Source organism: Periplaneta americana, chromosome 1 (genome assembly GCF_040183065.1).
Source record: "Periplaneta americana isolate PAMFEO1 chromosome 1, P.americana_PAMFEO1_priV1, whole genome shotgun sequence".
Taxonomy (NCBI): domain Eukaryota; kingdom Metazoa; phylum Arthropoda; class Insecta; order Blattodea; family Blattidae; genus Periplaneta; species Periplaneta americana.
In genome coordinates, this window is record NC_091117.1 from 195,334,611 (window position 1) to 195,353,258 (window position 18,648).

At 32.6% G+C, this 18,648-nt stretch overlaps 1 protein-coding gene across 2 annotated transcripts in view; it reads right to left on the minus strand.

The window, feature by feature from the left end:
• nSyb (neuronal Synaptobrevin) overlaps window positions 1–18,648 on the minus strand; it is a 106,604-nt gene that overhangs the window by 42,236 nt on the left and 45,720 nt on the right. For both annotated transcript variants that reach the window (XR_011333925.1, XM_069835199.1), the window contains exons 3-5: window positions 17,862–17,940; window positions 16,979–17,058; window positions 13,290–13,341 (exon numbers count right to left, since the gene is read on the minus strand). Coding sequence is in view for 1 of the 2 variants with exons in the window: in XM_069835199.1 (XP_069691300.1) it covers window positions 13,290–13,341; window positions 16,979–17,058; window positions 17,862–17,940 (211 nt within the window). In the remaining variant the exon portion in view is untranslated. The remainder of the gene's footprint in view (window positions 1–13,289; window positions 13,342–16,978; window positions 17,059–17,861; window positions 17,941–18,648) is intronic.

Sequence of the window (18,648 nt, forward strand, 5' to 3'; positions counted from 1 at the left end):
GTTATATAATCTTGGTCCTAGACTAATATTTGATTATGCAGTTATATAATCTTGGTCCTAGACTAATATTTGATTATGCAGTTATATAATCTTGGTCCTAGACTAATATTTGATTATGGAGTTATATAATCTTGGTCCTAGACTAATATTTGATTATGCAGTTATATAATCTTGGTCCTAGACTAATATTTGATTATGCAGTTATATAATCTTGGTCCTAGACTAATATTTGATTATGCAGTTATATAATCTTGGTCCTAGACTAATATTTGATTATGCAGTTATATAATCTTGGTCCTAGACTAATATTTGGTTGTGGAGTTATATAATCTTGGTCCTAGACTAATATTTGATTATGCAATTATATAATCTTGGTCCTAGACTAATATTTGGTTGTGGAGTTATATAATCTTGGTCCTAGACTAATATTTGATTATGCAATTATATAATCTTGGTCCTAGACTAATATTTGATTATGGAGTTATATAATCTTGGTCCTAGACTAATATTTGATTATGCAGTTATATAATCTTGGTCCTAGACTAATATTTGATTATGCAGTTATATAATCTTGGTCCTAGACTAATATTTGATTATGCAATTATATAATCTTGGTCCTAGACTAATATTTGATTATGGAGTTATATAATCTTGGTCCTAGACTAATATTTGATTATGGAGTTATATAATCTTGGTCCTAGACTAATATTTGATTATGCAGTTATATAATCTTGGTCCTAGACTAATATTTGGTTGTGGAGTTATATAATCTTGGTCCTAGACTAATATTTGATTATGCAATTATATAATCTTGGTCCTAGACTAATATTTGATTATGGAGTTATATAATCTTGGTCCTAGACTAATATTTGATTATGGAGTTATATAATCTTGGTCCTAGACTAATATTTGATTATGGAGTTATATAATCTTGGTCCTAGACTAATATTTGATTATGGAGTTATATAATCTTGGTCCTAGACTAATATTTGATTATGGAGTTATATAATCTTGGTCCTAGACTAATATTTGATTATGGAGTTATATAATCTTGGTCCTAGACTAATATTTGATTATGCAGTTATATAATCTTGGTCCTAGACTAATATTTGATTATGCAGTTATATAATCTTGGTCCTAGACTAATATTTGATTATGCAATTATATAATCTTGGTCCTAGACTAATATTTGATTATGGAGTTATATAATCTTGGTCCTAGACTAATATTTGATTATGCAGTTATATAATCTTGGTCCTAGACTAATATTTGATTATGCAGTTATATAATCTTGGTCCTAGACTAATATTTGATTATGCAGTTATATAATCTTGGTCCTAGACTAATATTTGATTATGCAGTTATATAATCTTGGTCCTAGACTAATATTTGATTATGCAGTTATATAATCTTGGTCCTAGACTAATATTTGATTGTGCAGTTATATAATCTTGGTCCTAGACTAATATTTGATTATGCAGTTATATAATCTTGGTCCTAGACTAATATTTGGTTGTGGAGTTATATAATCTTGGTCCTAGACTAATATTTGATTATGCAGTTATATAATCTTGGTCCTAGACTAATATTTGATTATGGAGTTATATAATCTTGGTCCTAGACTAATATTTGATTATGCAGTTATATAATCTTGGTCCTAGACTAATATTTGGTTGTGGAGTTATATAATCTTGGTCCTAGACTAATATTTGGTTGTGGAGTTATATAATCTTGGTCCTAGACTAATATTTGATTATGCAGTTATATAATCTTGGTCCTAGACTAATATTTGATTATGCAGTTATATAATCTTGGTCCTAGACTAATATTTGATTATGCAGTTATATAATCTTGGTCCTAGACTAATATTTGATTATGCAATTATATAATCTTGGTCCTAGACTAATATTTGATTATGCAGTTATATAATCTTGGTCCTAGACTAATATTTGATTATGGAGTTATATAATCTTGGTCCTAGACTAATATTTGATTATGCAGTTATATAATCTTGGTCCTAGACTAATATTTGGTTGTGGAGTTATATAATCTTGGTCCTAGACTAATATTTGATTATGCAATTATATAATCTTGGTCCTAGACTAATATTTGATTATGCAGTTATATAATCTTGGTCCTAGACTAATATTTGATTATGCAGTTATATAATCTTGGTCCTAGACTAATATTTGATTGTGCAGTTATATAATCTTGGTCCTAGACTAATATTTGATTATGCAGTTATATAATCTTGGTCCTAGACTAATATTTGGTTGTGGAGTTATATAATCTTGGTCCTAGACTAATATTTGATTATGGAGTTATATAATCTTGGTCCTAGACTAATATTTGATTATGGAGTTATATAATCTTGGTCCTAGACTAATATTTGGTTGTGGAGTTATATAATCTTGGTCCTAGACTAATATTTGATTATGCAATTATATAATCTTGGTCCTAGACTAATATTTGATTATGCAGTTATATAATCTTGGTCCTAGACTAATATTTGATTATGCAGTTATATAATCTTGGTCCTAGACTAATATTTGATTGTGCAGTTATATAATCTTGGTCCTAGACTAATATTTGATTATGCAGTTATATAATCTTGGTCCTAGACTAATATTTGGTTGTGGAGTTATATAATCTTGGTCCTAGACTAATATTTGATTATGCAATTATATAATCTTGGTCCTAGACTAATATTTGATTATGCAGTTATATAATCTTGGTCCTAGACTAATATTTGATTATGGAGTTATATAATCTTGGTCCTAGACTAATATTTGATTATGCAGTTATATAATCTTGGTCCTAGACTAATATTTGGTTGTGGAGTTATATAATCTTGGTCCTAGACTAATATTTGATTATGCAGTTATATAATCTTGGTCCTAGACTAATATTTGATTATGCAGTTATATAATCTTGGTCCTAGACTAATATTTGATTATGGAGTTATATAATCTTGGTCCTAGACTAATATTTGATTATGCAGTTATATAATCTTGGTCCTAGACTAATATTTGGTTGTGGAGTTATATAATCTTGGTCCTAGACTAATATTTGATTATGCAATTATATAATCTTGGTCCTAGACTAATATTTGATTATGGAGTTATATAATCTTGGTCCTAGACTAATATTTGATTGTGGAGTTATATAATCTTGGCCCTAGACTAATATTTGATTATGCAGTTATATAATCTTGGTCCTAGACTAATATTTGATTATGCAGTTATATAATCTTGGTCCTAGACTAATATTTGATTATGCAGTTATATAATCTTGGTCCTAGACTAATATTTGATTGTGGAGTTATATAATCTTGGTCCTAGACTAATATTTGATTATGGAGTTATATAATCTTGGTCCTAGACTAATATTTGATTATGCAGTTATATAATCTTGGTCCTAGACTAATATTTGATTATGCAATTATATAATCTTGGTCCTAGACTAATATTTGATTATGCAGTTATATAATCTTGGTCCTAGACTAATATTTGATTATGCAGTTATATAATCTTGGTCCTAGACTAATATTTGATTATGCAGTTATATAATCTTGGTCCTAGACTAATATTTGATTATGCAGTTATATAATCTTGGTCCTAGACTAATATTTGATTATGCAGTTATATAATCTTGGTCCTAGACTAATATTTGATTATGCAGTTATATAATCTTGGTCCTAGACTAATATTTGATTATGCAGTTATATAATCTTGGTCCTAGACTAATATTTGATTGTGGAGTTATATAATCTTGGTCCTAGACTAATATTTGATTATGGAGTTATATAATCTTGGTCCTAGACTAATATTTGATTATGGAGTTATATAATCTTGGCCCTATACTAATATTTGATTACGGAGTTATACAATGTTTGTCCTAGACGAATAATATATTTTTAACCTGTCGTTGTGAAATATTTTTGCTTTCTTAAGGGTAAATTAACGTTTCGCCTGGTCTTGTATATATCTTCAAGATTTTTGCGATAATACTTCAATAATGTGTATCTGTATTTGTATAATTATTCAATATTTTTAGACTTTAAATTCAGAACAGAAAACTTTAGAAGAGCAGTCAATTGGTTTTTAAGCATATTTTAATTATTCTTTTTTGTAAAAATATTTAAAGGATCTAAATACATTTTTTAAGTTCCACTCCACGCAATAATGTTATATTGGGTGGTGGACTGAAAAAGAGCTAAATAAATTGTATGTAAAATAATGATGGGTAATTCAGCACATTAAATCACAATAACAGAGACAAAAACTTAACTACTACACTACCGAACCTAGGTACATTTGTTTCTCTTTGGTGTATGTATTTTAAGTTATAAGTTGTAAGACATTATGTCATTTCTCTTGTTGGTGTTTTGTGCGGGACATAGTGTATATTGTGATTTAATATACGAGTATGTATACTTCTGTGGTTGTTTAATCACAATTTTGTAATATAACAACTACATAAAATTTCACAAGATTTGTTCTATAATCCTTTCGTAGCTAAAGCACGAAGAGAGGTAGGGAGATGGGAGGTCAACGAACTCACAGCGCAAGTCTGAACGAACTTGTGAGCTACAGCTCAGAAGCAAACTTTGATCGCCACCAAACTCGACAAACTTTAACCGAACATTGCGCCTGTAATGCACGATGCTAGTGTAGAATACGCTAGTTTTCCTAGTAGTGTTCGTAGAATACAATGCAACTTTAGATACACCAAGGCTCTGCTAGTTGCATAAACAACAGGCGATGATATCTATCTACGCTATTAAAAATGACGATATAATAAGCAGATTGTATAATGTACGGCTTAGTAGTCTACAGGTCAGCATTCGTGACTACATATCATGAGATCTCGAGTTTGATTCTCGTCCTGAGCACGGAAATTTGTCCTTAAAGAGACTATTTCACACTTTCACTTGTAAAGATCTAGAAGCTAAGTGAGTGTATAGAATGTAAAGGGTCTCTCAGTGTTCAATACAGTTTAGTAAAGGTTCGCAGATTGTGTCCTATGTCTGAAGTATGGGAATTATACAATACAAAAACTATCAACAGAAGGAATCCAGTGCAAATAATGCATATCGATTTGCCATAATGCTATGGCAACTGTGCACTTAAGTCATTACTTCAAAAATATTAGTAAATCAACTGGACTATAAATTCAAAATTAGGTAAAATAAAATCCAATCAATCAATGAACACTATTGTCACAATCCAAAGTATAATTTCTAACAATTTAAATCTTCAACGTTGGTATCGCATTTCCAATTAAATGAAATTGAAGATTAATTCGTATAATTTAAGCTATAATGCACTTTCCCTATAGAAATTCTTAACATACAATCACTCAGGTAGCCTAACTTCTGTATATTTACGACTTCTAGAGATAATACAAGCCCATCTATAGCCTACGTGTGAGAATAATATTGTTGACTTTTTCTATCTTATTTTGTTATTTTATTAATTGCATGCCATTTACAAATGATAAACAGAAAATATTAATGCGTACTTTATAAAACCTTGCGGAATGGTTCAGACCAGCGTTGTCAGACACAGCCTAAACGGAGCGGAGCGCTCCACTATAACTCGTTGCGAGCTCCGGTGCTTCCACAGACATAAGCAAGTTCACGCTCCGACTGGACGTCTCTAGCTCCACAACCGGTTTCGGAGCTTACAACTCTGAACTACTGGTTCAGACAAATACAATAATAAAATTGCTTGGTAGTGATGTACTAGAATTTTTTAAACCTTTGATTGCTTATATCTCAAAATCAGCTTTTGTGGACCAAGTTCAAACTAATTCTCAGCCGACGATATATATAGTAAATATAAATATTTCAGTGTACGATAGCAAAACAAAATACATTGTTTACTTTCCTTAAAAATAAATTATGTTGTGAGGCGTCAGTGGAAAGCGCACCCGTTGCAATTAATGAAGAAAATTCTCAGTTGGCTTTAAGTGAAAGTGAATTCTGTGACCCGATAATTTCATCTGTATTACTTTCATCTAGTGCTGATAGTGATGAGCCAATGAATGAAATGATTGGACGCAGAATCAAATATAAAAACGATGGGTTCTATTTCGATTTTACTCGGCATGGTGCTTTTTGTAAACTGTGTGAAATTCATTAAAAATTACATAGAACCTCTTAAAAAACATGTAGGATATTAAAATCAGTATGCCCTTAAAAATTTCAGAAAATTGACTGGAAGACACATTCGTTTAATTTAATTGAAGAGCAATAATTTTGTAGACTTACTAAATTTAGACAGCTTAATATGAAAAGAATACTTAACATCGACTTTATGGGACAATTTTACAAAAAATAATACCGGTAGTTCATATTCACCACTTTTTATGTAACAATATTAATATTTTTTTAGTTAATGCCTATATTAACATTTAATAGTATTTAAAACAAATAATTATAAACTATTGAGAACTCTATTTTTTAAGGGAAGTTCCTTCTTATGGCACGCTGAATATTGGTAAAAGTAGTCTTTCTTCAAGTAGTCATAAATATAATACTATTTATCAGAGCTCCTTCATTTTTAGTGACCTGTGTATACACATTAAGCATTAAAATACAAAAAGAATGGTTACTCTAGACTAAATAATTCCCCTTAAAATAATTATTGAATTTAAATACATATTTTTTTTATAAATTCACTAAATGCCTGTGATTAGATACACTCTATTCACTTACTATAGCACATAGTGAATTAAAATTTTAGTCACTTACTGCTAATAGATGTTAAAACACACCCTACTAAAATTATTAATATACAGTATCTGCAATATTATGGGCATAGGGCTTATACCAATCTTCACCGTAAAAACATAAAACAAAAATAAGAACTTTTTTTTACGGTGATAATTGGTATAAACCCTAATCCCATAATACTTAGGCCTACTTACTTACAAATGGCTTTTGAGGAACCCGGAGGTTCATTGCTGCCTTCACATAAGCCCGCCATCGGTCCCTATCCTGTGCAAGATTAATCCAGTCTCTATCATCATATCTCACCTCCCTCAAATCCATTTTAATATTATCCTCCCATCTACGTCTCAGCCTCCCCAAAGGTCTTTTTCCCTCCGGCCTCCCAGCCAACACTCTATAAGCATTTCTGGATTCACCCATACGTGCTACATGCCCTGCCCATCTCAAACGTCTGGATTTAATGTTCCTAATTATGTCAGGTGAAGAATAGGCCTACAATGCGTGCAGTTCTACGTTGTGTAACTTTCTCCATTCTCCTGTAACTTCATCCCTCTTAGCCCCAAATATTTTCCTAAGTATAGTGAGGGTCACATAAGAACAGTTCCTAAACAGCAAATATTGCCGTCTTGTCAGTGTTGCCAACTGTTACCAGATATCACATGATCCTAAGTGCTAAATGACTTATTTACTTACCGTAATTTATGTTGGAAGGTTATTCTAAATAATTCAATAATTTGTAACATATTTTCGTAGGCAAACTATACGGGAAAGGGATCAACATGTCAAGTATTTTGTCTGGCAATACGAAATTCATTGGTTTGACTGAACAACTGACTCAGGAGACTTAACCTAAAAATGTATTTTGTTTGGCCACATGAAATTATTAGTACTAACTCCGAAAACTTACCTAATTATAGTCTTGAATTATAACCACAACGCAACACATAAAATAACTATTATGTATTAATATTAATACTGATATTAATTAATTATTAGTATGTTCAAATTTGACTAGCTTCCAGTAACCGGTTCAGAAATCTAGTACAATTTTAATTTCATGGAACTCCAGTACCGACAAAATAATAATGTCGATACTTGTCTCAGCTGCCAACATACCAGTTACAAAATCACTACCATTTGTAGAATTTGTCAGTATCGAAAATTCAACCTGCAAACTAGAAAATCACCACAATCCATTAGAATATGTAGTAATGGGGAAAAAATGGTTATGTTTCACCCTTAGGGTATGAAGTAAACTGACCCGGACTATAGGCCTACCTTATTCTCAAACGTCCTTAATCTCTGTTCCTCTCTCAAAGTGAGAGTCTAAGTTTCACAACCATACAGAGCAACTGGTAATATAATATTGCAGATATATTAATAGTTTTGGTCGGTTGTGTTTTAGTATCTATTAGCAGTCAGTGGCTAAAATTTCAAATCATTGTGTGCTATAATAAAGTGAATAGAATGTACCTAATCACAGACATGTAGTGAATTTACAAAAAAAAAAAAAAAAAAAAAAAAAAAAAAAAGTGTTTAAATTTAAAAATTATTTTAAGGGGATATATTTACTCTAGAGTAAGCATCCTTTTTGTACTTTAGAGCTTAATGTGTATACACACATCACTAGAAAATACAAAAGAGCTCTGATAAATAGTATTATATTTATGACTACTTGAAGATAGACTATTTTTACCATTATTCTGCATGCGATAAGAACGAAATCCGCTTAACTGAATCATTTTTCTATATTTACTTTAATACAGACTGCCTCTGATGTTACGTAAGATCTAAATTATTGCATTTTTTTGCTGTCGGTTCACCTGCCACCTGGTACAGTATAAATCCTATCGGGAGAAAATAATTAAATTCACTTCGGAATATGTATGATAAGAACTTTCTTGTGTTAAATTTTAACGTACCTTGTTAACATGTTTCGACCTATTTTCGGTCATCTTCAAAACTGGTCGTTGTTGGTTTTGGCGCCTCTTGTTTCCTGTGTGGGTGCGTTCGTAGTGTTGAGTCAAAGAGTGTATGTGTTTTGAAATTGATTTGTGTGTTGAGAATATCGTTGGGGTGTGTAAGTCTACAAAGTAATTGCTCACCAATTAAATTAGACGAATGTGCCTTCCAGTCAATATTCTGATATTTTTAAAGGATACTGATTTTAATATCCTACATGTTTTTTAAAAGGTTCGATGTAATTTTTAATGCATTTCACACAGTTTACAAAACGCACCATGGCAAGTACGATCGAAATACACCCCAATGATATTCTCAACACACAACTCAATTTCAAAACACATACACTCTTTGACTCTACACTACGAACGCACCCTCACAGGAAACAAGAGGCGCCAAGACCAACAACGACCAGTTCTGAAGATGACCCAAAATAGGTCGAAACATGTTAACAAGGTACGTTAAAATTTAACACAAGAAAGTTCTTATCATACGTATTCCGAAGTGATACAGTGTTAAAAGTTGTGTAATCAAGATGTATAATTAAATTCAAGACTGGTAAGGGGGAAACTGAAAATCTATACTCTGTTTCATTTTTGTAATTAATATACTTTTTATACTTAGTATAACGAATAAGTAAAATTAATTTACTTATTAATTTATATAATTTGCATCATACGTGTTGTTAAATACTTAACTTAGATTTGTATTTCTTTATCAAGAAAGAGGAATAATAAAATACTGGACTCTACCATACGATAGTGTACATTCTTATGTTTATGATTATATCTGGTGTCATTGTGTGATAGTAATTTTATTTATTATCATAACCGAATCGAGATTAATAATTTTTTCTGGCAAAATTTTAAAATTCTGGGAAAACCATGGAAGAATAATAGGCACTTTATAGAGCATGTTGTCCAAGAAAGCACAGCTTACACTCTCATTAATTAAAGCTTACATAATATTTCCTGTGATCATAGTTGTACATTTCTTTATAATAAATAATGATTGCATTTCTTTTAATTTAGTTTGAGTTTCTTCTTTGTCTTAAAGTTGTTTATGTCGCAGTGTTATATTATATCAGTATACAATATCAAAACGCTTCACTTGGACTTTAGTGCTTTATACTAATTTGTAAGCGTGTCAATTTTAACTTATCTATTATCAAGAGATTAAGAGAGTAACTTTGATGTTCTGTCAAGTAGTACACAGTTATCACATATGATATATATACATGGTGTTCCTTCACGAAGGTAGCGTTCTGCCACTGCCAGATGACGAATCATCACTGCTAAGAGGAAAATGTAATGAATTATCTAATGTTGACATGAATAATAAGATGCATAACAATACGTCCCCATAGATGCAAAGATAATGGCGAAAATTTACACGTTATGTAGCTACAAGATTTTACGTTTCCATTTTCGTCAAAGCGAGTAATTACAAAATTATACAGCAGAAATGAAGCTGTAATAGAAGATCGAAAATAAAATGGATACATTATCATATTTTTAGCATGTTTTCGCTCTGAATTAGTGCCAGAACTCCAATATAGGGAATTAATGTATCGCAAGAACATAGAATAGTCTCTCCCGTAATAGATTTCTACTCGAGAACGAAAACAATTAATTTTTTCTACGATAGTGCGTAAAGTTACATTTTACCTACTGGTATCACTGCATAAAGTGAGTCTCCCGTTTTACGCACTGCCTAAGAAAATGTAATATTTAATGTACAAACTTCATTCAGTAAGAAATTAATGCATTAACTCGATCTTTAATTAATTAAATATCACACGTAACACAAATAAGTAACAATTTGACATTCTTATCTACATTTTAGGCCTTATTAGTCTGAAGTTACATATCTGTGGCCGGGAGGAAAAAGGTCTTAAGTCAATTTTTTTGTGAAAATGAGATTTTTATATATTCTGAAAGCGGAAACAATTCTCTACAACCTACTAAACGGTTAAAGTCAAATAAGACTCCTGACTGGATTTATAGAGCGTTACCAAATGTCCTAAGTACTTTTTGAATCGAGCGCACACAGAACAAAGGACTAAAGAATATTTAATACTTTATTCCTTACAAACCATCACATGTTTTTTTTAAATAATAATAATAATAATAATAATAATAATATTTATTAATACTATACACTTGAGCTACATTAGGCATTGCAGCCCGAAAGAGCAGAAGCTCGTGCTCGGGCGCAGTTCAGATCAGTTATACAAAATATATCACAAAATTACGAGAGTTCATTGAGCACAATCACATTAATAAATGGTAAAATACATACAGCATGTAATAACAGGGTCTATATACAAATGGAAAATACAGAAGTACATGAATATTAGAGTAACAATTTTAACTCAATTAGCTTAAACAATTAAATAATTAATCTGATTTGTTTCTTAAATCTATGTGTGTTAAGTGTACTTAGCTCAGGGTAAGCTCTAATTAATGCATTATATATTTTGGGTCCAAAATTTCTGCTGTGTTTTAATCCAGCAGTTGTGTGGCATTTGGGAGTATTTAGAAAGAAACTGTAGTTTTGTCTCGTCTGGTATTCATGAGGATCATATTTAAATTTATTGTGGTTTTTACTTTCCATGCTTCCCTATCAAAAAGGTCTAACTTGTATTTTATCCATTTTATCACATAGGCCTACTGACGCCCTTCCCTTTTAAAACTTTAAGCACCAGGGTAAACAGTCCTATAATTAAGATCCATTTTGCATTCCTAATAACTTACATTTCTCATTCATTTTGACATGAAAAAGGTCTTATGTTTACATAGTCCCTTCTACTCAGTTTGGGTTCCAGTCTTAAAAGGACTTAAGTGCGGCTATTTTTGGAAATAATCAAGCAAATTGTTAAATGAGCAACATTACCTATTTTAGAAGAAATATAAACAAATAATATCCAGGAAAACCTCTTAATTAAAAAAGTCCATAATTGACACCAATTTCAATCTTTCTACTGCTGTCCTGAAAAGTATAAAACTTTTACTTAAGACCTTTTTCCTCTTGACCACAGATGTAGTTCTCATTGGAGCAAAATTTATCATTCAACTGTTTCTAACCGCTTTGTTGATTATATGGCCGGTTTAGAAGGTCATGAAATCTTGAACATGAATAAAACGGGCTGCCATTCCATGGATACTTACTTCTTAATGGTTCTGAGTTTAGATGGCCATGACATTGTGTTCTTATAATCTCTCCAACTGGAAATATTTATTTAATGTAAATTTGTGCTATCGTAGAAAAAACATTGTATAACACATTCGTACAGTCATCTTTTTGGCCCTTGTGTGTTTGTGAAACTCGTGCCAAGAAGAGAACCTTTACAAACTTGTCTCACTACTACGATTTATTTTAAATCATCCGTCCTCAAGTGAGGTTGATCACTGGGATCCGGAATTAACAAACATAAAAGATAAAGGGAAATGAAACGAGCAAATAATGATTCGATTTGTACATTAATACAAAAATTTACGTGTTAACATATAGATGATAGTGTAGAATTTGAAGAGAGGCCTTCAGAATTTCCATTAAAGTCTTCTGAACCTCATAAAAGGGAATTTTAAAGGATTTAAGGATATTACATGTAAATTTTGGTAAACAACCCCTCGCTCCAAATAGTAAGCCTGTAACATCCCAGTTGTAAAGCAAAATGCCCAATTTTTCACTGAGGTATGGAAGACAAGGTAGATATTTAGCTCGCTTGTCATCATTTACCTGCAGTGCTTGATTCGTGTCTCGTTCAAAGCAAATCGTAGGTCTAAGACCATCGCTTTCTGAGTTCTTCTATTGATGGCAATTATATCGACTCTTCTATGAGAATCGTCTTCAGACACACAATGCATCTCCTCATGTACTTCCTTGCATCTAAGTTCAGCATTTTACTCGTAAATTCCCAGAGTAGGCCTATTTCTTATGTTATGTTTAAGTCACATTATCATTATTCACGTTTTCATTATTAATGTTTTCTTGCAGCCACAACTCGTTCTGAAAAATCAACTAAACGTATCCCGAGTTGAAGCATTCTTTTGCCTAGCAGTGATGCATCGTTTCCGGCGAGACTGAATGTGGCAGTTGCGGCACACAGCGTAAAAGCACTCAGTATATATATCTATATATACACACACATACATTCACTCACGTAAACCAAACATTGCTATAAAGTTATCCTTGTGTAATGATTATAAGACACTAAGAACACATATTATTGATACATTAGAATGTCCCGTTTAATTTCTTGCGCTAAAGTTTCTGTCTGACGTTAGGGATTTTATTCAAGCTTAAAAGTTATTGTGATATTTTTCTTGCAATAAAATTGTGGTATTAAATACTGTTATTGAATGAATGGTGCAAGTAATTCGTGAAGTGTGTGTACTGGGCACAAAACACCTAATATCTGCAGAAAGTGAAGCAGAACTGCACTGACCAGTCTGTTACGTCTGACATGTGTCCAGGTGTTTGCAGTGACTTATCATCCACTTTGAATTGAATAAACGTGTGCAGTAGAATTGTGAAACTTGCATCACTCATAGCGGTTCATTACGTCAAGAAGATGCTTCTCACTCACCTACAATGATGGCTAATATTACCAGACCAATAACTCCCATGATGATCATCATCTGGAACACAAATAAAACATACACCCGTCAAAATTAGGTAGCTTACGTCTAAAGTATTCGGAACAACTGACACACTTGCTCACAGCAGACATTTTTCAGTAAGACTAAAAAAATGTTTGGTTTTAGTGAACCCTATTACACTTTCTCCCAAAGCTACAAGCGTTAAGACTGCATGCAAAAGTGAAAATTGACGTTTTAAGATGAAAAGATGTCACAGAAAAACAACTTCACTATTCAATTTGAAAACACTTCTTTAATTATACAGGGTGGAAGTGAAATAGTCTTGCAGATTTTCAAAGCGAATAGCTCATGTTGTATGTAACAAAAAATTATGATTATGATGATTTATGGAAAGTTAATAGCTTTTTCAGAAACAAATGTTTTTCTCAAATGTTTAACAACCCCTTATTTGGTACTGCGAGTAGGATCGTGATTTTTGTCCATATCGATAGGAAAACTAATAAGGAATAATTTATTCTCAGGCGTATTTCAATAGTATGGTCGGTTTTCGTGTAAATTTAATTTTAAAAACCTCTAATTTAAAGCCACTGATCGATGGGAGTTGGTTGCAACATAAAGCTAGAGAACAGCTCATCTAGCGAGACACACCGATTTCGTTGATCTCTTACATCTGTATCAGGAGAAGAGTGTGTTAGCGACGATGTTGCCGGACTGCTGAGACTTCACACATATTTTTCTAATTAACCGTGCATTAGTCACAAAACGTAATATAGGTTTTCTATTTATTTCAGTTTACCCTTATCGTCCCTTTCAATCTGGAAGGCTATTTCATTTCCACCCTGTATAGGCCTACATATCTGATAGCTTGAAACTGATAGTTTACCAAAAATGTCATTGACCGAACTGTAAGAAGTAATATTGAGGACTTTTGCGGGAAGTTTGCAGTTCTTTTTGATACTGCCTCCCATGATGGCACTATGACCGTAAATAGAATATACGATAACAATGCAATATTACTAGAGTTTTCTTTTCCAAATCAATTCTCTTTCTTTGACAAATGAGGACGGAATATAAAAAAAAAACTGTAAGTGCCAATATCTTTGAAACTTACTTTAAAAAAGTCAATGTCCGTGAGAATCCACTGAGAAAAATGTTAAGTCCCACTGTAATTTTATTTAGAGCCTAGGTTCTCTCATAGATGTGTAAAATGTATGATGTTACATTTCTAGTTGTACAAGAAAGCCCTGTTTTCTACGGTTTGTCTCTTTGGAACCTACAGTCTTTCTATGTCCAGTCTTCAATTAGAGCAATATAGTAAAAACCTTGTGTTAGTCCACGTGTGAGCAGTATCTATACTTCATTCCATAATGTCTGGCAGGCAACGTAAACATTGCCGGTAGATAGAGAGAGAAAAAGATATTTGCTATTGAACCAATATAGAGTTGACCTCCCCTTCTGAACCCGAACTGTTGTTCCAATATCCGCGGTCTATGTTGGTTGTTAATCTCTTTGTCAGGATGCCGGTGAGGATCCTGAAGAAATTACATTCAAAAGCAATGTCCCTGTAGGCGTTTAGGTTCCCAGGTCTCCTACAGATGATGGATTGATCAAGGCTGTGGGCGGGTCCTTCTAGGTCTTTTTCTTGCTTTGTAGCATGTGATGTACAGTCGTGACAAAATAAAACCGGACCGACTCTTGTAGCTATTTCAGAGCCTTGTTCACTCCAGAGCACGATAGACTGGTAATTAAGACTTTCGTGGTTCGAATCCTGCCAGGGAAGGAAACGTACATCAATTTATAATATATTCTCTGGCTTAAGACGAAAACATAGATATTGGTCCATCTGCGGAGTGGTCGTCTTAAGTTTCTACGACCTCGGGGAGTATAGTCTACATCAGACGTCTCCAAAAGCGTACTCGCGAGTAAGCCCCTGAACGGAACCGAAGCCAGTACGTAATGAGCCGCTCCGCCTCACCTATCCCCACCTGTACTGTATTCAATGTTTATGCGTAAACGAGGAGCAGTGGCGGACTGCCAGTATCATTGTGTTGGTCGGAGTGTTCCATCGTTTCACAATGTCTTCTAATCATGGACTTAGTACATTCAAGGATGAATAGGAAGAGACTTTTTTTTAGTTAGTGGGGAGAATGTGAAATGCTTAATTTGTTCGAAAATTCTTAAGGGTGTGTTAAAATTCAACATGCGACGACAATACTCGACTCTTCACAAAGAATATCATACAAGTACAGGTATGTGGGACATGTGAAAAAAATTTATTTTGGGGCTATCTGTTTAATTGTTGGTTATACATAATAATCAGTGTATTACAAAACGTTTACACTCAGTTCCGCATGACAAACATATAGTTTTTCGTTTAATTTTAGGTGAAGTGCGTAGGTCTACAAATATTTTGATAAATATAAAATAAGAAAATACAAACACAAATCACACACGTGTCCTCAGTCTTAAACAATAAAAGCTTCTTGCTAGCTATGTTCTAGCTTGGAATATTGGAAAGTCAATGAAGCCCTTTACAGAAGCATCATTTGTAAAATCGTGCATGCAGGACGTTACTAAAATATCGTGTCCAGAACAAAGTCAAAGTTTGAGAAAATTAAATCGTTTCCAATTACAGTTCAGAGAAGAAATTTCAAGATTGTAAATGTAATTTAATCTGAAGTCGAAACCACAATTAACCAGTTTGTAGCTTACTCACTTGCACTGGACGAAAGCACAGATAGAAATGACAAAGCTCACCTAGCCATTTTCATCCAAGGAGTTAATGAACATTTTACTGTGTCTGAATGTCTTCTAGATGTAATTACAAAATACAAGTTGAGAAGATCTTTTCTAGGCACTGAAAGACACCATAGAACAGAAGAGGTTGAATTTGCAATGGCTTGTGTCAATAGCAACAGACGGCGTCCAGCTTCATAGTATGTCAAAATAATATACAAACATATGATATTTCTTATTCTTTTGATGTTATTATTTGTAAACATAAGCAGACCGTTGCCGCGATCCCCCACTGATCGCTACCATCTGTTGAGGTACGAGTCTCTCCCCCTTCTCTACAGCACACTGTGTTCGGCGGGCTGCATCGAGAGCACGAAATACGATGCGCTTTTTGGAGACCTCTGGTCTACATGAAATCTTAAAAGGTAGGCGGTATTGTGACATCCTAAGAACATGCTATTTATATTTCTGTTGGTATTTATGTACTTCGTCTATCATCTCTTTTGTTTTCCAATGTTTCCTGAAATGTTCGCTTTTTATATGATACTTCTGTGTGACACCTGACAAGAATCATATAAATTTCATTTGTGAGGCATTTATTCTATTTTTTGACGCAATGTCCAACATTCGCTGCCATATAAGAGACTGTTTTTTTATTATGTTGTGGAATCTCAATTGAATTTCCTTTGTTATTTGTTTGCCATATTCCTTTGTAATATCCAATTCAATCTGTTCTATACACAAAGATAATTTTGAAAAACACGTTTGTTATAAAAATGTTGAGAGCATTAAATTGATTTTGGCTATTTTTCGGACAGTCGCAATGGTTAAAGATAGCATGATTTGTTGTGTTGGTTTCTCTAATCGATGAAAAAACAATATTGTAAAACACATAACTATAACTATTATATAGCTCTATAGATAATATGTTTTACTGCACCTTAAGGTTCTGCAGCCAGAACTTCCTCTTGAGTTTGCCAGCTTGCTGTTCAAATTGTGATGCTCCCTGTTGCAAGGCGTCTGTAACAAACAGATAGCAACATGCACTCTTACTTACTTACTTACTTACTTACTTACTTACTTACTTACTTACTGGCTTTTAAGGAACCCGGAGGTTCATTGCCGCCCTCATTGTTGTTTATATATTTCAAAGTTTTCAACATCAAACAAATTTATTATTATATTTTATTAAAATATTTTCACAAAAATCTTAATAACTCTGAAAGGTATATACATAAATATAGAACTAAAAATATGAATTCTCTGCGTTTTTCTGAACCCAAAATATGTAAAACCAATGCAGCTTTTTATCATAGCATGAGTCAAAGACCCAGATTATTAAACAAATTTTATTCTAATATTATTTTAACTACGAATCTTCTCCAAATTAATAAAAAAATATAAAAATTGTATTGGATTTATAGTTTGGGTTTAAACATATTAAACACTTTTTAATCTGTATTCACTCTCAATTTTAATTTTATTTTTGTCTGCATTGGAATCCCCTCCTAAGCACGAGTCTTAATCATTCAGGAGTGGGCTACTTTATCTTTCATTGTATTAACTTGTATTCATTTCAAACTTAATAGCAATAAAATAAATAAATAAATGAAATAAATAAATGAATGAATGAATGAATTAATTGCAATTTATTCTGAATGTAAGTTTTTGGTTTTTATAAATTTCATTAATAACTTAAAACATTTTCAGCAATATAATTTTTAAAACAAGTCTGTTGTTTCATAGTTGAATTATTCTGAAGCAGATAGTGAAATATAGACAATAGTTGAAAGTTGTGTTTTAAAAATATGACAGAAACTCACCTGCTCGATCATCCAGTTCTGACAGCTTTTGATCTCTTTCCAGTACCTTCTCTACATTGGTCTTCATAATATCCACTACCTGTGGCAAGTCATAAACCAATAAGTATTATTTATTGCTGTTGTTACAATGCAAAATTTTATAATTCGCTATATGTAGGCCTATTCTATTAAGTTCGTCGCTGTTATATGATATTGCAGAAGTGAAATCCATTGTAAATTACTTCTTACAAGCAAACATTTTAATGGGTGCAGATAAAAAAAGTTAATTTTTTTTCTTCCATCATGTTAATAATGTCAAAGAAGTGCTTGTACAAATTTTGGCCACTCGACCGCGATTACGAGGGCAATAAAAGTAAGTTCTCCAGGGGCCGTTAAGAGAAGGAAAATACAATTTCATTGGAAAGTTTTATTGGAACAGACACAGGAATTGTTGAGCTATTTTTCAACATATTCTCCACCGGAATTGAGACATTTGTCATATCATGGGGTCGACAGAGAGGTGCAGACGGCTGTCAAACACTGGTTCCGATCCCAGGCAGCTGACTTCTACAACACAAGGATATAAAAATTGATCCCATGTTATGATAAATGTCTCAATTCCAGTGGGGATATGCTGACAAATAGCGCAACAATTGCCGTATCTATTTCAATAAACATTTCCATGCAATTGTGCTCTTTTTTTTCTGTGAACTGCCCCAGGGAAAGTTATTTTTTGGACGGCCTCGTAATTGGGGTCGAGTGACCAAAATTTGTATAAGCACTTCTTTTGACATTATTAATATGGTGG